The 23468-nt window shown below is 45.6% G+C and overlaps 1 protein-coding gene across 13 annotated transcripts in view; it reads right to left on the bottom strand.

Moving 5' to 3' along the window:
• The window catches only part of CADPS (calcium dependent secretion activator), a 372569-nt gene that overhangs the window by 187471 nt on the left and 161630 nt on the right, over nucleotides 1-23468 (bottom strand). For all 13 annotated transcript variants that reach the window (XM_069966947.1, XM_069966958.1, XM_069966959.1 and 10 more), the window contains 2 exons: nucleotides 3897-4008; nucleotides 465-604 (listed from right to left, as the gene is read on the bottom strand). In XM_069966947.1, the coding sequence (XP_069823048.1) occupies nucleotides 465-604; nucleotides 3897-4008 (252 nt within the window). The remainder of the gene's footprint in view (nucleotides 1-464; nucleotides 605-3896; nucleotides 4009-23468) is intronic.

Genomic DNA, 23468 nt, shown 5'->3' with positions numbered 1-23468 from the left:
TTCCTGTGAGGCTACCATAAACAACCCAAAGACTGGTGCTGTTTTTTTTTACTATGTAGATAGAGTGATCGGCACACCAGATAAAAAGGTGATGGTACATGGTTGCGGAAATTAGTAAAAGTGTTCAAGTAAATGGGGTGCTCATTCTGACTGAGTAGAAGGAACAGTCACAACATTCATATATATAATAGAAAGATAGAGAGGGCACTCACCATTAATAAAAAATCCATGTCAGGCAATAGAAGACGGCATAGACGGCAACAACCTGTAACGTGTCATTATGGAGGTTGTTGGCATCTATACTGTCTGCTATAGCATGGCATAGATTTAATTTGCTGAATTAAGATGAATAGATGATTTCTAAGTAATGGTGAGTGCCCTCTCTATCTTTCTACCATATTTATGGATATTTTTTTTTATCCTGCACATCCGCTTAGTGATTTAGTTAGCACTGCGCTACTTACCCACAATGCTTCATGTTCTGCGGTTTATCCATTCGGACTGCTAGTTTGATCTTCAAGTCATGATCAGGGCAATTTTTGGACACTGTCATTTTATGCCACTCCGACTGTTTGGGACTATTGGGTGTTGGGTGTAGTACAACCTGTAAAATACAAAGGTATATATATATATAAATGAATATATAATATAAATATATAATAATATAATATAATAAATATACAATAAAATATACTGACGGGGAGTAATATGCCACAACTGTAACTAGAATTATACTAAAATGGATCTAAATGTATTTGGTTTTGACACATTTGTCTAACTAAAAAAACGAGATGTATAATTTTAAAAAAATGACGTGCAATTTTTTGGAACATATTTGGAACGTGCTATCATACTAGCTCATACATTTGGTGCCATTTGTCTAATTTCCACCATCTTACAATCTCTTTGGCTAATAGAAGACTATACCATGCAAGAAGCAAACCTTCATGATGTCCATTTGCTCTAAGGGTCCTGCACTGACTGAATGGGAGGGCGCACGCGCCTCCCCTTCCTCTCCTCTGCGCTCAAAGAATTGGCATGTCAATTCTTTGAGCAGAGAGTGGTGGGAGCGGACGCACAGGGGTGATTCTAGCCTCTCTGCTGCCCGAGGCGAACTATAGAATGACGCCCCCCCCCCCGTCCCAGCAGCACAGAGGATGTCAGGAGAGGAGGGGGCTAATCCTATAGGAGAGGTCCCAGCAGCACAGAGGATGTCAGGAGATGAGGGTGCTAATCCTATAGGAGAGGTCCCAGCAGCACAGAGGATGTCAGGAGAGGAGGGTGCTAATCCTATAGGAGAAGTCCCAGCAGCACAGAGGATGTCAGGAGAGGAGGGTGCTGATCTTTTAGGAGAGGTCACAGCAGCACAGAGGATGTCAGGAGAGGAGGGTGCTGATCTTTTAGGAGATGGTCCCCCTCTTCCCCCCTTATAGATGGTCCCCCTCTTCCCCCCCTTATAGATGGTCCCCCTCTTCCCCCCCTTATAGATGGTCCCCCCCCCCCTTATAGATGGTCCCCCTCTCCCCCCCCCTTATAGATGGTCCCCCTCTCCCCCCTCCCTTATAGATGGTCCCCCTCTCCCCCCTCCCTTATAGATGGTCCCCCTCTTTCCCCTCCCTTATAGATGGTCCCCCTCTCCCCCCCCCTTATAGATGGTCCCCCTCTTCCCTCTCTCCCCCCCCTTATAGATGGTCCCCCTCTCCCCCCCCTTATAGATGGTCCCCCTCTTCCCTCTCTCCCCCCCTTATAGATGGTCCCCCTCTCCCCCCCCCTTATAGATGGTCCCCTCTCCCTTATAGATGGTCCCCCTCTCCCCCTCCCTTATAGATGGTCCCCTCTCCCTTATAGATGGTCCCCCTCCCCCCCTTATACATGGTCCCCCTCTCCCCCCTCCCTTATAGATGCCCCCTTATAGATGGTCCCCCTCTTTCCCCCTCCCTTATAGATGGTCCCCCTCTTCCCCCCCCCTTATAGATGGTCCCCCTCTTCCCCCCCCCCTTATAGACAGTCCCCCTCCCGCCCCTCCCTTATAGATGGTCCCCCCCTTATAGATGGTCCCCCTCTTTCCCCCCTCCCTTATAGATGGCCCCCCCTTATAGATGGTCCCCCTCTTTCCCCCCTCCCTTATCGATGGTCCCCTTTCCCCCCTCTATAGATGGTCCCCCTCTTCCCTCTCCCCCTCCTTTATAGATGGTCCCCCCTTATAGATCGTCCCCCTCTTCCCCCCCTACCTTATAGATCGTCCCCCTCTTTCCCCCCTCCCTTATAGATGGTCCCCCTCTGCCCCCTCCCTTATAGATGGTCCCCCTCTTTCCCCTCCCTTATAGATGGTCCCCCTCTTCCCCCCCCTTATAGATGGTCCCCCTCTTCCCTCTCTCCCCCCCCTTATAGATGGTCCCCCTCTCCCCCCCCTTATAGATGGTCCCCCTCTTCTCTCTCTCCCCCCCCTTATAGATGGTCCCCCTCTCCCCCCCCCTTATAGATGGTCCCCCTCTTCCCCCCCTTATAGATGGTCCCCTCTCCCTTATAGATGGTCCCCCTCTCCCCCTCCCTTATAGATGGTCCCCTCTCCCTTATAGATGGTCCCCCTCCCCCCCTTATACATGGTCCCCCTCTCCCCCCTCCCTTATAGATGCCCCCTTATAGATGGTCCCCTCTTTCCCCCTCCCTTATAGATGGTCCCCCTCTTCCCCCCCCTTATAGATGGTCCCCCTCTCCCCCCCCCTTATAGACAGTCCCCCTCCCGCCCCTCCCTTATAGATGGTCCCCCTCTTTCCCCCCTCCCTTATAGATGGTCCCCCCCTTATAGATGGTCCCCCTCTTTCCCCCCTCCCTTATAGATGGTCCCCTTCCCCCCCCCTATAGATGGCCCCCATCTTCCCTCTCCCCCTCCCTTATAGATGGTCCCCCCTTATAGATCGTCCCCCTCTTCCCCCCCTACCTTATAGATCGTCCCCCTCTTTCCCCCCTCCCTTATAGATGGTCCCCTTCCCCCCCCTACCTTATAGATGTTCCCCCTCTCCCCCCCCCCCTGCACAGCAGATAAAACAAAAAACAGCACACAACTCACCTGCCATCCGTTCCCCCGTCGAGCCTCTCTGGTCTGGTCCCGGCTGATGTGCGGCTGCCCGGGGTGTCCCGTCCTGTCCCCGGCAGCGCGCGCATCAGAGAGCTCCCCGTGTGCCTGTGGCTGTGACTTCCGGCGCACGGGGATCTCTCTGATGCGCGCGCTGCCGGAGACAGGATGGGACACCTCCGGCAGCCGCACATCAGCCGGGGGACTAACCCGGCTGCATTCCCACGTTCCGTGATCCTGACGGATCACGGACGTGGAATGCATTTACCGGAGTCCCCCCGCGCCCGGACAGCATCTGTAATGAGATGCTGTGAGCGGGGGAGACTGTATTCATAAGCGCCGCGCTGTAGTAACAGCACCGCGCGGCTGATTCATTACAGCGCGGCGCTTATGAATACAGTCTCCCCCGCTCACAGCATCTCATTACAGATGCTGTCCGGGCGCGGGGGGTCTCCGGTACATGGTACAATCAGTGGCGGATTATAATGTGGGCGGCCGCCCGAACCGCTCATATTATAATCTGCCACTGAATGCCGCCCCCATGAAGACAGCTGGTGGCGCCGCCTGAGGCAGACGACTCAGGTCGCCTCATGATTGCGGCGCCCCTGCGGACGCATATGCGCCTTCCATTCAGACACTGCTGGACACTGAGCACAGCGGGATTCTGCGGAGGAGAGCTCCGCTGCAGAATTCAGCTGTTTTTGCTCAGTGTCAACTGGCCCTTAAAAGGTATAGGGCACATTTGCAACCCCTTTGACTATTAAGGTAAAGTTCAAGAGGGGTGAACATGAGTATCAACAGGTATCTTGCCAGATCTTACCCGTCCAAGTTCTTTATCTTCCAGTGCAAGAACCCCAGTGCTTTCTGTGAAGAGCTTGACCTTGACTGCAGGCAGGGCATGTGTCGTACTGAAATCCCCTTGTGTTCCCCAACTGGAAGACAAAAAAGGAAACAGATATCAGTCACAACGTAATTGAATGATAAGGAGGTCAAGGAATGGGTTAAATCTAAAATGACAATGTAGCACAAAAATGTGCTACAACTCTGTTTCAAGAAATGTGTTAATTGTCTCTCTAGTTAATGTGAGACAGATGTCTGCTATGGTGGCTCAGTGCTAAGATCTTGTAGGTGCAAGATGTTGCAGATCAGCAGCAATACAACTTGTTTTATTTAACCCATCTCTTACAAAGACACTTTTAGGAATTCAGAATTCTATTTACGTCCCAGATCCGCAGTGTAATAACAGTTTTCGGTTTGGGATGTTGAGCCAAATGTATATAGAGTCCTGTGAGAAAGTAATTGCCCCCTCCCAAATTCATCTATTTTAGCATATCTGTTACACCTGAATGTCTCTGTCATGATACTATGATAGGTGTCTGCATTTAAAACATTGTATAATATAGCATGTCAAAAGTATAAATGTTTTAAAATCCCAGTTGGTAAAGGGATGCTCTGGAGAAAAAAATATCCAGTACTTATCAGCTACTGTATGTCCTGCAGGAAGTGGTGTATTCTTTGCAATCTGACACAATGCTCTCTGGTGCCACCTCTGTCCATGACAGGATCTGTCCAAAGCAGATGTTTTCTACAAGGATTTTACTTTGAACATTTCCTGTCACTAACAGAGGTGGCAGCAGAGAGCACCATGTCAGACCGGAAAGAAAACACTACTTCCTGCAGGACATACAGCAGCTGATAAGTATGGGAAGACTTGAGATTTTTAACTAGAAGTAATTTACAAATCTATATAACTTTCTGACACCAGTTGATTTAAAAACATTTTCTTTTCTGAAGTAACCCTTTTAACCCCTTGCCACAAAATTACATACTGGCGCTTCATGAAAAGCAGTTTGTTTGCTCGTAATGATGAGCGTCATAATGTGCAGGAGCTCTATGTAACGAGGTTAGGAGCTGAGCTTGCTTCATAGAGAGTGTCGGGTCCTCACTGTTAATGACAGGACACAAAGATCACATTGCCACCAGCCATTAACCCCTTAAACACCACAATCGCGGCACTCCTATCACTGTCCAATTGGAACACCCGCAGTATGACTCTATGGGAACATTGCCAATAACACTTATTAATGCTTTGCAATAGCATAGCATTGAACAGTGTATCCAATCTACTGATTTCATGTAATAGTTCCTTTGGGAATTAAAAATTGAAAAAAAAAAGTTTTTAAAAATATAGCATAGACCCTCCCTCAATAAAACTTTAAATCACTCCTCTTTCTCAGTAAAAAAAAGGAAAATATAAAAGTAGATCAATAGACAAATTGGGGGAGATTTATCAAACATGGTTTGAAGTGAAACTGGCTCAGTTGCCCCTAGCAACCAATCAGATTCCACCTTTCATTCCTCACAGACTCTTTGAATAATGAAAGGTGGAATCTGATTGGTTGCTAGGGGCAACTGAGCCAGTTTCGCTTTACACCATGTTTGATAAATCTCTCCCACTATATATTGTAGTGTGCGTAATTATCTGGTCTAGTAAAATATAACAATATTATTCCCACCCGGTGAATGGCTTAAATGAAAAGACAAAAAAAAAAACCCACAAGGGTTGCAGATTTTTTGTCACATTATTTATAAGAAGAAAAAAAATGATAAAAAGCGATAAAAAATTCCCATCTACACAAATTAGGGCCCAAATAGTCGGCAGTGGAAAGGGGTTAAAGGGTGTGAACACTTTTATAACATTTATTTTTTTTAATCAGAGTCTCAATAAAAGAATCCTAAAATTTTCTGTATACCATGCAGACCATGGGAAAAGGGTATACCCAAACCATGCATATAGTCTGATCTGATCATATTGTGTGTTACTGCCTTTCATCTTTCCTCCTATCCACTCTTGTACAGTGGGTAAGTTATCAAGACAATGCCCATAGATGCAAATGGCTTAAGGGCTATAATATATATAGGCACACATTACAATCAAAGCAAAGGAGCATCCTTTCATTGTGAAATCAGGAACACAGGTTTGTTTTTCACATCACACTGTATCCTTCTGTAAGAATACAAACTCTATCTGCTGGATGGAGTTCAACATCTGGTGCCTGCCAGCAAGTGCCTTACATGGACAGTGGATGAGCGCAGGCAGCTGTAGTCTGTCCAGTCCGGTAGCTGTAAACTTCATAATAAATAAAAATACCCAAAGCGACCAGGTAGCAGCAATGTCAGCTATTTTGTCAATGGCAAGAGCTCTGGTCTTGTTCAGTGGCTGGAATGGAGAAGAAAAAAATCCCGCAGAGGAGTAACTTTATAGTCCAGAGAGCATGCTCCCTGAAGTTCCCCAGGTAAGCACAACATTTAACTACATCTGCATCTTCAGGATGCAGGAACAGTTGAAAACTATGACAGAACAGAGAGCCATCCAAACTAGGCTGCAGCCAATAATAGTTCCCAAGTATTCTTAAAGGGGTACTCCAGCGAGGGGGGGGGGGTTCATGGGACCGGGGAGGAGGTGGCTGAGGGAAACGACGTTCACTTACCTCCCCGGTTGCATCGGCGGGTCCCTCATCGCTGGGAGGCGGGATCCGTTTCAAGTCCGCTCAGATCCCGCCTCTGTCACTGTCTGTCTGAGCGACCTGAGACGTATCGTCTCGGGCCAGCGTCAGACACCTGGAAGCGGCCGGGAACCGGGGACCCGAGCGACACGATGCAGGACCCACCGCTGGAACCTGGGAGGTGAGTGGACGCAGTGTCGGATTATAATATGGGCGGTTTGGGCGGCCGCCTGGGGCCACATTATAATCCGCCACTGCACTGCCACGGCTGATGGCTGCCGGGGGTGTCCTGTCCTATCCCCGGCAGCGCGCACATCAGAGAGCTCCCCGTGCGTCTGTGGCTGTGACTTCCGGCGCACGGGGAGCTCTCTGATGCGGGCGCTGCCGGGGATAGAGCAGGACACCCCTGGCAGCCGCACATCAGCCGGAGGCTGCAGAAGGAGAGAGGCTCGACGGGGGAAAGGACGGCAGGTGAGGTTTTTTTTGTGTTATCTGCTGGCAAGAGGAGGACCATCTATAAGGATGGGGGGGGAGGGGAAGGGGGACCAGCTATAAGGGGGGTGGAGAGGGGGACCATCTATAAGGGGGGAAGAGGGGGACCATCTATAAGGGGGGAAGAGGGGGACCATCTATAAGGGGAGAAGAGGGGAACCATCTATAAGGGGGGAGAGGGGGACCATCTCCTATAGGATTAGCACCCTCCTCTCCTGACATCCTCTGTGCTGCTGTGACCTCCCCTATAAGATCAGCCCCCTCCACTCCTGAAATCCTCTGTGCAGCAAGGGACCAAACATTATGTTTATTAGGGCCAGCAGGGAGGGGAGGCAGGCAGTGCTTATTGGGGACAGCATTGGGGGGGGGGGGGGGGGGGGCGGTAGTGGATTATAATGTGGTCAGATTGACCGGGGGGGGGGGGGTGGACAGTCCGGGGCCCAGGGTACATTTAATCCGCCACTGAGTGGATGTCGTTTCCCTCAGCCACCTCCTCCCCAGTCCCAGGAAAAAAAAGCCCCCCGCTGGAGTACCCCTTTAAAGGGAATCCATCACCATGAAAATGCTACCTAAGCCATCTGCATCATTTTATAGAGCAGAAGGACTGAAGTAAGCCTGTGAGTACTTTCTAGGCATTCTAGGCTCTTACTAATTATTATAGCCTCTTACTGGGTATACTGGGTTATTATGGTGTTAGTAGTAGAAAAATTACTGAAACATAATTTACATATATTTTGGGTTGTCCAGATTACACTGTACTAGGCCCAAATTTCCTTTTTTTCTACTTTCTTCAGTTCCTCTTTTCCCTCTTCCTGATTTTTAGATTAAAGAAAATGTACCAGTTAGCTAAATGATTTTTAAAAATTTATTTATTTTACTATCTGGTCGGAGATTTTGGTGGCGCAGTTGATTTTTCAAAATGTCACCCAGTTCCTGTTATAGTCGCTGGTTTCTTCATGTGCACCGGCCCAGTCTATGTCCTGGAAGTGGGCCCGGCATCCCCAGTGTAATGATATCCTCTCAATGACGCGGCCATACTTGATTCTAATGGAGGCATCTCACCGAGGGGAAGGATATCATTACACTGGGGACACCGGGCCCGCCTCCAGTGCACATGAAGAAACCGGGAACCGAGGACTGGAATCGGGCACTGTTAAAAAAAAAAATGCACCGCACCTCTGGGATCTCCGTGCCGGCACCAGCCAGGTAGTAAAAAAAGAAAATTTACTTGGTGAACTGGCACATTTACTGATTACTTTTCTGCTTCTTTCATTCTTCTCCACACTCCTTCTGTCCTCTACAAAGCCTTCTTCTTTTGTTTTTTGTTTTTTTATTCACAACTATCGTAATATTGTGCATTGATTATTTGTGTAGTGATTTCTTTTTATCCAGGTAATAATCAATGGTCTACTTCCTAATCTGACTGTAAATGACTGTCCTATCCTGTTTATGCAGTCCCTACCTTCTTCTTCTCCTTGCTAAAGCAAGATGACTGCCATGGACAAGAGCAAACATTAACAATAACCACCTATGTCACAGTCATGACCTTAACCATGCCCTCCTTGCTAAAAAAAAACATTGCCAGGGCATTGGCCTTACAAAGCCTGCTCTTGTATGCCGCTATTTATCCCAGCATGTATCAGATTCTGGCTGCCCAGACTAATAACAGCAGGATTCAGGGACTGGGTTACAGCAACTACTTTCCTATAACAGAACAATAAAAGAAGTGTTGCATTGTTTCGTCAGCTCTAATTAATATCACCTCTCCTTCTCCAAGGCATAGAGAATGTCAGGGAAGTGATAGATACTCTTTGCAGAAAGTGAAGGAAAATGCTCTACGCTCTGCATGACAGCATCTGCTTTCCTACCGTCACTCCTGTTTGCTAGTAAAAGCCTCATATTTGCCGAGTGTTCCCAGACCATATGTTATCCGCAAATGTTGCTAACTAAAAAACAAACAATAATTTTCATCAGGATTTTTCACAGGATGAAGAAAGTGCCACATAGGGACCAAACCCTAAATAAAAAGAACTGCAGATAAACGCCATATTTGTACGAGGCTCCGGGTATATCTGAAGCGCTAATGAGATAAGAGACCTCAAACATTCACTGGAACCGGAGAAAGGATTGTGGAATTATGGGAAACTGCGGTGATACCACTGCTAATAGGATCCAGGTAGTGGGGGACAGTACGCAGGCGGAGCTGAGTTTGTTTTCTGGTACCACTCATCACAATATATCTGATCTGCAATGCTATTACAATGCAGAAACAAGACAGTCCTATATGATAAAGATAAAGAATAAATACAGCTCTGCTACATATAAAAAAAATATTATTTTATCAGCATTGGATGCTTTCATAAAATGAACATTGTTGGCAGCATAAAGTGTGGTTCCTAAGCGGCTATGAAAATAGATAAGTCTTGTTGAAGCGAATCTGTCACCTCCCTAATGCATAATGTACCATCAGGTAGATTGCTTTAAGACTTTTACATAAATAGACTGGCGCTAGTACTGGCCTGAAGTACTGGAAGCGGGCCCACCTGTCACCAGTATGAGGAACCCCCCCTCTGTGACGCGGCTCCATTGATTCTAAAAAAAATATAAGCAGGTTAGCAGTGCAGGGGGCACTGAGGATGAAGGTAGTTTCCTTACTTTGATCCTCAGCTTCTATGTACTTTGTAGATTATTTATTATACTAATAAGGCAGTTTGGTGCACTGGGGACGGGACTACCGATCTGTCCTGATAGGTCGCCCCTTGTAATGAATACTGAGAAGTCGCTCTGCAGTGACGTCACTCTGGTGCTCATTACTGCAGAGCGTCTGATGGGTATTCATTAGAAGGGCTGGGTGAATCGGTGCATTGAGGGATGTGCTGTAGCAGTGCTCTGGAAGTGGGCCCATGGTTCCTGTGCCCTAGGCCTGCTACATCTCCCTCTGCCTTACCCCCCCACCTTTCTGATGCCCACAATTCAGCTGATGCAACTCCTTTACAGACCTCACACAGCGGCCTTCTTACTGTCACAGACAAAACAGCTTAGTTTTAGGTCTTGTGGTGAGAATAAAAATGACGGTATAATATTTAGGTAAAATGGTAAATAAGAAAAAACATCACCATGAATTCTTTAAAAAAAAACAAAAACCCTTGACCTTTGATGTGGTGTGCTGCATATAAAGTCTTCCAGAATAAAAGACTGAGTCAAAGAGAAAACGGCTATTGAATACAAATAAAACTGCTGGTGACGACCCAGTGGTGCCACAAGCCTGTACCCATCACCTTAATCTATTCAAAAGCATAAAGGTGTTGAATACTTGTAATAAGGAATTCTGAAAAACCTTAAGGATAACCATCTTTTGAGCGCAAAATGGCAGGATCCTATCTTCAAACTCCAGCAACTCTGTTCTCTGACGCTAAAGCAATGCAAGTCTATGGAACTCGCAATGCAAGTCTAAAGCAATACAAGTCTATGGAAATTCTGTATACTGCTGACTGCAGAAAAACAGAGTTGCTGGAGTTTTGAGATAGGATCCTGTGGTGGCACTTAAGTGATAGTTAACCTTTAATATGAAAACTACTGGCTCAGATTTACATTTGCAAACGTGCCAGCCTGATTGCCCGTCTAAGAATTAGACAGTTTTAAATTTGGGCCAGTGAAGCAGAGAACTTTTTTTTTAAAGTTAAGTTATTAAACCCCATAGTGTTCTGAATCCAGAGTATATAATGATCAATAAATGATTTTGTATTCAGAGAGTATCAATCTTAGGACGCTGCGCACATGACCCCATTAATTCACTGTGGCCGTATGAGCGAAGAGATTGCTCTGCTCTATTCATAAATCTCTTAAGTCACCTCTACTTTACAAGATGATGATGCCAACGAGAAACCGATGGCGACAGCAATTAACGGCATGCAATTTGTCTTTTCTTAGCTCTTAATTGTTCCTACATATGGTGGAGCTTTAAGGAATTATATACTCCTATGCAGAGTCTTCTATTATTTCCTGCTGGGATCATTATGAATCATTAATACGATAACGTTATTATTTAGAAAAAAAAAATCTTCCTTCTTAACTGTATTTTATTTAATAGTCCTCTGGGACTAAATTATATCAAATTGAAGACAAAGGTAATTGAGACTTGTTTTCCTTAAAGGGGTACCCTGGGCCGGGGGGGTATTTTTGAGGATCGCCGAGGAGGGGGTGGAAATTGAAGCCGGAGGTCACTTACCTCCCCCGTTCCAGTACTCCTGTCCCGTGGCCGCTTCCTGGTCAGAGCTGCCGCATGAGACGTGACGTCTCAAGGCAGCTCTGCCATTTAGCTGCCGAGGCGGGACTCCGCTATGGCCGCTGATTGGCAGAGCTGCCTTGAGACATCACGTCTCATGCGGCAGCTCTGACCAGGAAGCGGCCTCGGGCCATAATACACCTCAAGAGGCCATCATACACCTCAGGAGGCCATCATACACATCAGGAGGTCATCATACACCTCAGGAGACCATCATACAGACCAGCAGGACTGTACTGATACAGGGGTAAATAAATGTTCAGTGGTCATGTGCTCTGAACAAGTAAAGAAGTTCCCAGTTCCCAAAAACTCAGTCAACATCAGGACGTCATTGCACACATCAGGAGGCCATAATACACATCAGGAGGCCTTTATTCACCTCAGGAGGCCATCATACACATCAGGAGGCCATTATACACATCAGGAGGTCATTATACACATCAGGAGGTCATTATACACATCAGGAGGTCATCATACACTTCTGGAGGCCATCATACACATCAGGAGGCCATGACACACATTAGGTGGTCATCATACACATCGGGAGGCCATCATGCACATTAAGAGGTCATCATACACCTTAGGAGACCATCATATACATGAGGAGGCCATAATACACCTCAGGAGGCCATCATACACATCAGGAATCCATCATACACATCAAAAGGCCATCAAACACATCAGGAGGTCATCATACATCTCAGGAGACCATAAAACACATCAGGAGGTCATTATACACATCACGAGGCCATCATACACATCACGAGGCCATCATACACATCAGGAGGCCATCATACACATCAGGAGGTCATCATGCACATCAGAAGGCCATCATGCACATCAGGAGGTCATTATACACCTCAGGAGACCATCAAACACATCATGAGGCCATCATACACATCCAGAGGCCATTCATACACATCAGGAAGCCATCATACACCTCAGTAGGCCATCATACACATGCAAAGGCCATTCATACACATCAGAAGGCCATCACACACATCAGGAGGTCATCATACAAACAGTAGGCCATCATAGACAGCAGGAGACTATCATACACCTCAGGAGGCCATTATACACCTCAGGAAGCCATCATGTACATCATGAGGCCATCATAAACCTCAGGAGGGCATCATACACATCGGGAGGTCATCATGCACATCAGGAGGCCATCATACACATTAGGAGGTCATCATAAACCTCTGGAGCCACCATACACATCAGGAGGTCATCATACACATTAAGATTCCACTGGTCCTCCTGAAATCTGCGGGGTCAATGGACTTTTTCCTATTTATGTATGTGTTGTATTATTATGTAGTGTAATTTTTCTCTATTTTTCCCTGCACATTGGCGCACTCAGCAAAATGGCTGTGCAGTGAAATACCACATGCACTTTACTCATTCATGTCAATGGGGCCAACGGCAGTTGTCTACATGTGACTGAGTTTTCCTATGAGGGAAAGAATACCCATTGCATACAACGGGGACAAAATTGTGAAAAAAATCTGCTAAAAAAACCCACCCAGTGACAAGCCAGACTCCCAAAAGGTCACACCCCTCCTCATGTAAGCCGATGTATTCCTGGAAAAAAAAAAATCAAATGTTGACAACTATGCACTAGTGGGTGCAGCACTGCTTCATGAAAATCCATCTGACTACAGCCCTGTCTTCCAGACTTACTCAGATTGTTCAATATGCACCGTATGGATTATAATTTCACACTAGTTGCCGGCATCTTGTGCTCTCAGCAGACCACTGGCACAAGAACATTACTGCACCTCACTCTTGCAGGATATTATGGAGAATGGTGGCTGTGGTTTTCATGGTATTTTGGGGATGCAGATAGAGCTTAAAAGTAGTGCAGATGCCAGCAGGCCAATGGGCTTGACTGGAAAAGCAACATTTAACTTATAGCTAATACAACTCTACACACAAGCAAAAGCCAAAACGAAAATGTAACTAGTGTTAAGGTTGGTTATGGGCCTATGAAAACCTGGAGCCAGACATTATATCCCCATCTATTAAAATGCAGATAACAGGATAAAAGGTAAATTAGTTTAGTTGATTTTAATAGCTGGGTGAGGCTATACACAAGCATTTGTCAATCTGATTTCATACTCGCTGTAACTTCATTTTCCCCTATGACTTTCCTTGATATTTTTTTCTCTAGAAAATTACATGAAAACCTCATGAAAGCTGAAGGGTCTTAGCAGCATCAATGATCATTTTCTATAGTAGTCCTCCCAGTTTCCTTCCTATTTTTTTAATGCTCATGTTACTATATTTTTACTGTTACTGCAATACTGTATTTTTACCACTAGATGGCAATCACCTCATTGCATTGAATGTAATGTTTTTGCATTCACACAATATATCTGTGATTGTCAATAGACCTACATTGTGACAAAGGCTACTGTCAATGGGTGGGATATATTAGGCAGTAAGTTAACAGTCAGTTCTTATGTAGATATATTGGAAGTAGAAATAACTTGCAAACACAAAAATCTGAACCACTTTGCCAAGAGCCAAATGGTGATAGGTAGGCAAACGAGTCAGATTATGAAAGCAGCCAGTGTTTTGGGGTATTCCTGGTGTGCAGTGTTAGTACTTATATGAAGTGGCTCAAGGAAGGTCAACTGGTGAACCAGTACTGGTATCCAGATATTGGCAAAACATGATGTGAACGCAGCCATTCAGGATTTAAAGTGAATGTGTCATCTACATTTAGATTAGAGCCAGATACTGAAACCTGTTCTTTTTTACTAACTGATTCTATTATGTGATTACGATTCTTTACTTTATTTTTAATATATTGGTATGGGGGCTGTCCTCTTGCCTGAGCTGTTAATTAACAGCAAGCCCTATGGAGACTCAATAAATATCTCCAATCCCTGTTCTTTGAATGAGAAATGTTTGTAGGCATGGTCCATGACCTGTGCAAAGGTCATTCTACAGGGCCGGAAAAGTTAAACTGCTATTGACTTCCTAATCTACTGGTGCCACCTTTCACTGTCATTCTGTACAAATTATTTCCAGCAGTCTCCTTGTCATCACAGTTAGTGTAAAAAGTCTGAGCTTTGTTTTAAGCCTAATGGGCTGATACCCTGAAAAATGCAGGGTGGAAAATTAGAAAAACACTAGCAAAAAAATCCTAAAAATGTGTTTAATATAAAAATTAGATTTAAACAATAGGTCACTTACTGGCAACACATTCCCTAAAGGATCTACTATTAAAGTGAATGTATATGTATGATCAGTGCAGGTGCAGGGATCTTGGTGGAGCAGTCCTGTCCTTTTTCCAAAATGCCGCCTGATCCCTGCGATCAGTGCCGTTCCCTTCTTCTGCACTGGCCCACTCTATGCACTAAAGATGTGACGCTGCCCTGCTGATTCTATTGGAGGCACATCACAGAGGGGAGGGGTTATCGTCACACTGGGGGGCGTCGGGCCCACCTTTAGTGCATAGAGCGGCCAGAGCATGAGAAGAGAACAGTGTTCAGTGCAGGAATTGGATGGCGTTTTGGAAAAAGGACCGTGCTGCTAGGATAATGCAAATAAAAAGTGATGTACCTGATGGTGCATTTGTTTTAAAGGGGTTATCCAGCACTACAAAGACATGGCCACTTTCTTCCAGAGACAGCACCACTGTTGTCTCCAGTTTGGGTGCAGTTTTGCAAGTCCGTTCTATTGAAGTGAATGGAGCCAGGCCTGTATTTGGAATTTGTGCTGACGCCCAAAACCGACGCCCCTAGGGGAGGGAGGGGTAAGTGTTGGACTGTGTTCCCACATTACATTTAAGTTAAAAACGCAATAAGGGAAACAGCCTTTAAGTACTTTATGGGTGCTCTTTCACCCTGAGGGAGGTGTTCCCCTCCTCTACAGTATTCAGTATCTGTATACCGTAGATCAGTGCTTCTCAATTACAGTCCTCAGGCCTCACCAACAGGTCATGTTTTGAGGATTTCCTTTGTATTTTAAAGGTGAAATAATTATAGTCAGTGCATCAGGTATTATCACAGGTGTTCATTGTATGGGATATCCTCAAAATATGACCTGTTAGTGATGCCTGAGGACTGGAATTGAGAAGCAATGCTGTAAATTACTGCTTACTCTAGCCCCTAGTGGGTTAAGCAGGGATGCTATGCACTGCGCCAGGCCCCGCAAGGGACGGGTTAAGGGACACATCTGGGACTTAAATGCAGCCTGGGCACATAACCCCCTCTAGCCTACATAGTATATCAGAAGTGATGTCTTCTCTGATCTGAGTTGTTCTCTTTCTTTTTCTTTTTTATTCCAAACTGACATTATTACGTCTCCCATCCACAGATGATCCCTTACTCTCTATATAATAGTACCACACCCAGTGCCCCCAGGAGATAATAGTACCATACCCAGTGCCCCCAGGAGATAATAGTACCATACCCAGTGCCCCCAGGAGATAATAGTACCATACCCAGTACCCCCAGGAGATAATAGTACCATTCCCAGTGCCCCCAGGAGATAATAGTACCACATGCAGAGCCCCCAGGAGATAATAGTACCATACCCAGTGCCCCCAGGAGATAATAGTACCACACTCAGTGCCCCAAGGAGATAATAGTACCACACTCAGTGCCCCAAGGAGATAATAGTACCATACACAGTGCCCCTAGGAGATGGTAGTACCACACACAGTGCCCCCAGGAGATGGTAGTGCCACAGCCAGTGCCCCCAGGAGATAAAAGTACCACACCCAGTGCCCCCAGGAGATAATAGTACCACACACAGTGCCTCCAGGAGATAATAGTACCACACCCACTGCCCCCAGGAGATAATAGTACCACATGCAGTGCCCCCAGGAGATAATAGTACCACACCCACTGCCCCCAGGAGATAATAGTACTATACCCAGTGCCCCCAGGAGATAATAGTACCACACCCAGTGCCCCCAGGAGATAATAGTACCATACCCAGTGCCCCCAGGAGATAATAGTACCACACCCAGTGCCCCCAGGAGATAATAGTACTATACCCAGTGCCCCCAGGAGATAATAGTACAACACGCAGTGCCCCCAGGAGATAATAGTACCACATGCAGTGCCCCCAGGAGATAATAGTACCACACCCAGTGCCCCCAGGAGATAATAGTACCACATGCAGTGCCCCCAGGAGATAATAGTACTATACCCAGTGCCCCCAGGAGATAATAGTACCACACCCAGTCCCCCCTGGACATAATATTGCCACACGTTGCATCACTGTGATATAACAGTGTCCTCCTGTCTTCTGACCTGTCCCCTCTGTGCTGTGCAGTAGTGGATCATAATAGGGGCGTTTTGGGCGACACCCCGGGCCCTTAGCTCCTGGGGGGCCCATGACCACCCAAAAAGACTTATACTTTCAGTGGTGTACTGTGTCCTGGCTACACTTCCGCCATGATTTGCAAAAATCACAGTTTTTTATGGCAATTTTGCACAAATCAGGACATCATGACATTATCTATTCTGTACTATTAACGCAAGGCTTGTGCCGCCATAGTTGCAGTGGGGTGGGGGGGCCCAGGCTTTGTGAACAGCCCGGGGCCTATGGTAAAGTTAATCCGCCCCTGGTGCTGTGGCCTGAATTAAAGTGCTCTAACAAGACTCCACACTCCCCTGCCTATCTCAGTATACAGTCCCAAGTATATACCTCACTCTCCTCTACTCAGTATAAAGTCAATGTATGTACCTCACTTCCCTCTGCTCAATACACAGTCCCATGTATATGCAGTGTCCCAGAACAGACTCTCTATTCCTGTTCTGGAAAGCATATCCACTGCAACTGTTTGCCATGTCTCCCCCTGCCACTCTCAGGTTCTATGGTTATACTCAGGTTTCCTGTATATTCCTTTGTGCACATATTTTTGTTTAGTGGTTATGCAAAGGCTGGTGATCACGTGACCGTGCCCTGTTACCATGGTAACCCCAATGGCCGTCGAGCTTTGGCCAGGGGTTGCCATGTGACTTCCTCTAGCCCTGAGTTCCTGTTCCCTACCTCAGAGGGGATAGGTGTGTTTCCTGCAGTCTCTCTCCCCTGTTAGGAGAGTGGTCTGTGCTCTGCTGCTCCAGTTGCTGGCTGTCCGCCTGCTTCAAGTGCCAAGAGTATCCTCTTATCTGGGTGTCGTTCCAGTCCTCAACTTCCTCATCAACTCAAGTTATTTACCGCAAGTACTCATTCTTCGTATATTCCACCCAGCATCTCTACTCTATTATCACCACTAATCTTATCATCCGGCACGCTTCACCAACAGCCTATTGCAGCACCACCCTTACTCTGCTCGTACAAGGTTATTATATTCCCGGTTGCATCCGGAAGAGACTGTTGTGGGTCACTGGCGCTGGCTAAGCAGCCGGAGACTGTGACTGACGGGGACAGGGGCATAGCAAGCACCTAGAAGGCGGTCCATGTTGGGGGCGGTCTGGGGGTGTGTGGAAATAGGCTAACAAAAGTAACTGGCAGGAAGTGGCAGAACACCACACCAGCGTGACAGGCAGAGGTTAAACAGCTTTCCCACCCACCCTCCCTAATGTTTTTCTGTGGAAGAAGTTTATTTGTTTGTATGTGTTTATTTACTGTTTTAATACTGTTGTCACAGCTTGGCGCTGGGGGTGGACCTTGCAGAGGAGGAAGGAGAAGCATCGGGGAGGCAGCGGCAGAACAACTAAGACATGCCCACCGCCGGAGTGGTGGCCTGGCATTCCGGTGTCCTCGCCAGAAAGGCGACAGTGCAAGGTCCTATCCTCACATTACACAAATACATGTTTTTAAGTTTAAAATAGTTTTAAGAAAATTAAAAAAGCTGTGGCCTACCCCCACGCATTTATAAAAAACAAACAGTTGTCAGTGTGTAATTAAGTAGCATAAGTTGGGATTACAGCATTTCAGCTGTATAACTTTGTAATGTTTGTTATTTAGTGAATAATTTTCTAACGCCGCACTTCCCCCTTAAGTGCAGTGCGCTCCACAGCAGGTTCAGGACTCTTGCTCCAAAACCCCCTGGTAAAGCCCCTCTCCCCCAGCTCCCCCCCTTCCCCCAGCTCCCCCCCTTCCCCCCAGATACCGGGTGGATAGGCAATACTACTTTTGTCTGGGACCGGGAGCTACCTTGTTTACTCTCTTCTAGACCTTGACAGTGCAGAAAGCGCAGTCACCGGCCACATTCAACTAACTGAGAAGCGTCAGGTTGGTGAAAGTAGTGCTTGGACCAGCCGCTACTCTCACCCCCCCCCCCCCCCCCCCGAGGCTGTTTTCTCAACATTGCCGTATGCCGTTGGTGGGGGATGGAGAGTTAAAAAAAGTAAAAGTGTTGTGATGCGGCAGTGCCGCCCTAGGCACTGGACCACGGTTGCCTAGTGGCAAATACGGCCCTGAATGGAGCTTAATTGCAAACCGCACCTGAACTGGAGACAAGAGTTGTGTTGTCTCTTGAAGAAAGTAGCCTTGTTTTTCTAATTCTAGAGAACCACTTTAATGTCTCTATGTCGCATACAACATGTGCCCTTTAGAGGTCTTGTACAGTCATCTACACCAAGGAAAGCTCAGGTCAGTAGTTTTGCTGTATGTGCTGAAAAAAAAATCTCAGCTTTGGAATTTTGTGACCACATGTAATGAAGTGTCTAAAATGCGTCTGTCCTTGCTGGCACCACTCAATACTGAGCTACAATTGTGTGTAAGAACTTCATACACTGGGTTATTGTAGTCGAGCTGATGCACACATGCTTAGGATCACAGAGCACAATGCTATGCATCAGCTCGAGCGATGTAGAACACGCCATCGCTGGACTATGGAGCAATGAAGGGTCCTCTGGAGCGATCAATCACACTTCACCATCTGGTAGTCTGATAGATGATTCACTGAACGATGCCAGGAGAGGACGTCATAGCGTCAACAGTAAAATGCAATGGAGGAGGAATAATGGTACTAGGCTTTCCCCTTTCAGCGTGCAGTGAAAAATTAAATGGGTTAATCAGGCTTAAGAAAAACATGGCCGCTATCTTCCAAAAACAGCTCCACTCTTGACCTCAGTTTGCGTGTGGTATTGCAACTCTGTTCTTTGCAGTGAATAGAGTTGAACTGTAATACCACACACAACCTGGGAACAGACGCAATGCTGTTTTTTTTTACACAAGAAAATAACTGGTTTTGGACGACCCTTTTAATGCTGTAGCTTGCAGTCACAATCCATGGTTTGTGTGCTTCCACCTGTGTGACAAGTCTTTTTTTTTTTTCAGCTACGAAGACAAATGCACGGTCAGATCCACAACACATTGGGGGAGATTTATCGAATTGGTGTAAAGTATAACTGGCTTAGTTGCCCCTAGCAACCAATCAGACTCCACCTTTAATTTTTCAAAGAATCTGTAAAATATGAAAAGTGGAATCTGATTGTTGCTAGGGGCAACTAAGACAATTCTATTTTACACCAGTTTGATAAATCTCCCCCATTGTCTTATGTATAGCATTCTGAATCAGCAGCACAACGTAAATTCTCAATAAATAGCGCCTGTTGAAACTGGCCGCTATTTATTGAAAATTAAAATAACATTGTGTCCTATACACTCTGTATGCACTCCGGCCGGGATCCCATGTGGCCGCATAGAAAACTGACATGGCTGCTCTGTGCACGGCTCCGGCTGCGCTTTCCATTGTCAGCTATGGGTAATTGGAATGTGGGCACACCCTAATGCGCCTACATTCCAAATCAAAAGAATTGAAGTTCATCTATCTGGTACTGCCTTGCCAGCCGGTTTGAACTTCACAGACAATGGCCGTCCTGTAACCCAGCCGTGTCACAGAACGGCCGCTGTGATACACTGTGTGAACCCGGCCTATAGCTGACCATGCATTCTCTTTAGCAGAGTGGAACCTATTGCATTCAAAGAGGCTTTTTTACCAGGGGAAGCAGAGGCCACTACAGGGGAAATTAAGTGTTACATGTGTGACCTTCAAATAAAGTCCATGGCTGGTTTGAGTCTTCTAGGGTAAATGTGGTGTCGCCCGCTGGGAGGCACAACTGGTTTACTTGCCAGATGGTGCCGTGTGACTCCACTACCGTAGTGGGTGGTCGAGATATAGCTCAGCCAGGTGTTATACTGTTGCAATGCCAGTGATGGTTGGGCACACAGGTATGATGACACACCTGTTTTTATTTAAGTGAGGCTGGTTAAAATAAATAAACTCTTCTTTCCTGCCAGAATACTTGATACACAGCGAGTTTCAGCTTAATAAGTTAGTTTAGACCAGGGATGGGGAACCTTCGGCCCTCCAGCTGTTGCAAAACTACAATTCCCATCATGCCTGGACATGCCTGGCTGTCCAGGCATGATGGGAATTGTAGTTTTGCAACAGCTGGAGGGCCAAAGGTTCCCCATCCCTGCTTTAGACCTTAGTGACCAGATCTGTGCTGAGAGCTGAGAAGGAGTACAATCGTGCTGACTGAGTTGCATGCTGAGAGGTAGAAGAAGTTTAGAGAAGTAGAGAGGAGGATGTCGAGAGAGTCCCAACCCAAAGTAGTACTGTGCTCTGCCGGAACTTGAGAAGTAGAATGAGTAGAATACTCAGAGTAGAGAGAATGCTTGTGCCCGTGTTTTGACTCTTTGGTCTTTGCACCACCTTTTGCCCACCAGTGTCGGGCGACCCGTCCTAGAGGGTGACACAAACCCCAGATCTTGTTACCTGGGTTGAGCAGAGTGGTCAGAATTTTCTGGTTACTAGGCTTCTAGCAACTTTGCTCTATCCGGATTAGTTCCTCTTTCTTTAGGATACATATACTAGCGACATCTAGTGGTGAAACTCAAGTAATACCTCACCCCCACTAACACTTTAAAGTACAGGCTTTTGGGAGAGGTGTAAGATCACGCAACACCCGTGGTGGGACCCCACATAAAGGCTACTGCTCTAGCTTATCCCAAGTGGCTGTCTGCCCTTTACAATGTCCATCTGTCCTATAATTGTGTATAAGCAGTATAGTAAAGGATAAATGATACCACCATTAATAATCAGCATTACAACACTTTGCTTTTCTAATCAATATCTTACGGAGAAACCATTGTTGCTCGCTGAAGTGCTCCTGTGTTATCCATTATTTAGCACCTTGAAGTTGTGTCTTAGTCTACCACTATGGGAAGACAAGCAACATTGCACTAGCAGCAGAGTGTATGAGTATACGGGTATTACCGGTCTTGTGAGTGGTTTAAAGGGTAAAATTCTGGTACAATGTAATTATCCCTTGGAAGCCATATGGATCAGTGAGGCGTAAATCTCAACTCTATTTTAGATGAGATTAAAGCTTTAAAAATCTAATGAGGAAGAAACTTGCATGGACATCAGGCATATGGAACGAGGGACTTTATATAGGCCATATGGGTAATGTAATAGTCAATGTTACTGTGTTGGGTCAGGTTTAATCTAAAACGCTGAATACCAATCACCTCTAATAGGCTCCTGTATTACTCTTCTTCTCAAAATGTAGCTGAAACCATGAATAAAGGGAGTTCATTCATATATATATATATATATATATATATATATATATATATAGTAATAATGTAAGATTTAAGCAAAACTTGCCATGCTCTACCCTTGGCAGGGTTATACTTTCTATGCTGCTCCTATAATTATTGCTCTAGTAATAAGGCAATAACATTAGTTCCTCTCTATAGGGCTTTCATTTTGAACTGTATCATTTCTGAAGGGCAGATCCTAGTGGTAAGGACCCCACAATAGCTCGGAAATAATTCATTAGGAGGGAAAATGACTCTAACATTGCAGTGGTACAATAACATGAATCAATCTGCCTTGAATATAATGGAACAGGCTTATCTTTACATTATATTACATTGTAAGTGCACACTATCACCACTAGGTGGCAGTATTTGTCTTAATATGCTTTCCTGTATTTTCTGATGGGTATGGAGAGCCTGTAAATTATCTATTCTTCCAAACGTGAATAATACATAAATGCTAAAAATTTTCATTTTTTTCCACCTGAAAAAAAAAATAAAAAAATGTAAGAACCAAAAGAAACTAATATCCTTTTGCATTGACCTTAGTAGGCTGCCATGTTATATTTGATGCATGTTGTTAGCAGTCCTCTTTCTACCATATAGTTTATTAGGCTATGTTCACACAACGTATATGTGCATAAAAACAACGGCCGTACTTTTTTACGAAAATATACGTTGCCTTGTCTTCTACGGAGCGTATAGACATAGTATACGCTCCGGCTGGGATCTCTCGCGGCGCCGCAAGAAACTGACATGTCAGTTTTCTGCGGCCGCTATTCAGTGAATAGCGGCCGCAGAAAACCCTGTCAATGCACACTATGGAGCAAGCGGCTCCAGCCGTATGCTCCTTAGTGTGCAGTGGGGATTTCAGATGCGGGTGCGTTAATGATGTTACTAACTTATTGCATTGATTGGCTTCAGTGCATCTGGAATGTCATCAGGAGAGGTTGGAGATTAATGCTGCGTATACACGGAACGATTATCGTTCGAATTTTCGCATAAACGATCGCATTTGAGTGATAATCGTACCATGTTAACACAGCAAACGATCAAACGACGAGCGAGAAATCGTTCATTTTGATCTTTCAAGATGTTCTCAAATCGTCGTTGGTCGTTCGCTAAAAATTTGCAGATCGCTTCGTGTAAACATTCTTTCTAAGATTCACCCTATGTAAAAAATGGGCTTAAGCGATCTTAATAATGATCGCAATAACGATTTTTCTTACGAATTTTCTAACAGTTTTTCTAACGATTTATGCGTCTAAACGCTCATCGCTATAAAAACCAAATCGTTGCTTCAAAATCGTTAAACAATAAATTGGGCGAATTATCGCTCAGTGTAAACATAGCATAAGTTTTCAGGGACGGCAACTGGGCAGACGGGAGCAGTGATGCTGGATTGGGGGAGGTAAGTACACTACACTTTGTAATTTTACAACAATAGTAGGCTGCAGTTCAGTTTTCAATTGAATCTATATAACCCTTAAAAAATTAATTACATATCTGATTCTGAGAAAGCTGGGTTACAACCAACATAGGCTACATTAAAACGATTTCCTAGGCTCCTTAATGTCCTTAATGA

The sequence above is a fragment of the Dendropsophus ebraccatus genome, chromosome 4 (genome assembly GCF_027789765.1).
Source record: "Dendropsophus ebraccatus isolate aDenEbr1 chromosome 4, aDenEbr1.pat, whole genome shotgun sequence".
Classification (NCBI taxonomy): domain Eukaryota; kingdom Metazoa; phylum Chordata; class Amphibia; order Anura; family Hylidae; genus Dendropsophus; species Dendropsophus ebraccatus.
The sequence above is the reverse complement of the archived record's forward strand: the minus strand, read 5'-3'. Positions and strand labels throughout refer to the sequence as shown.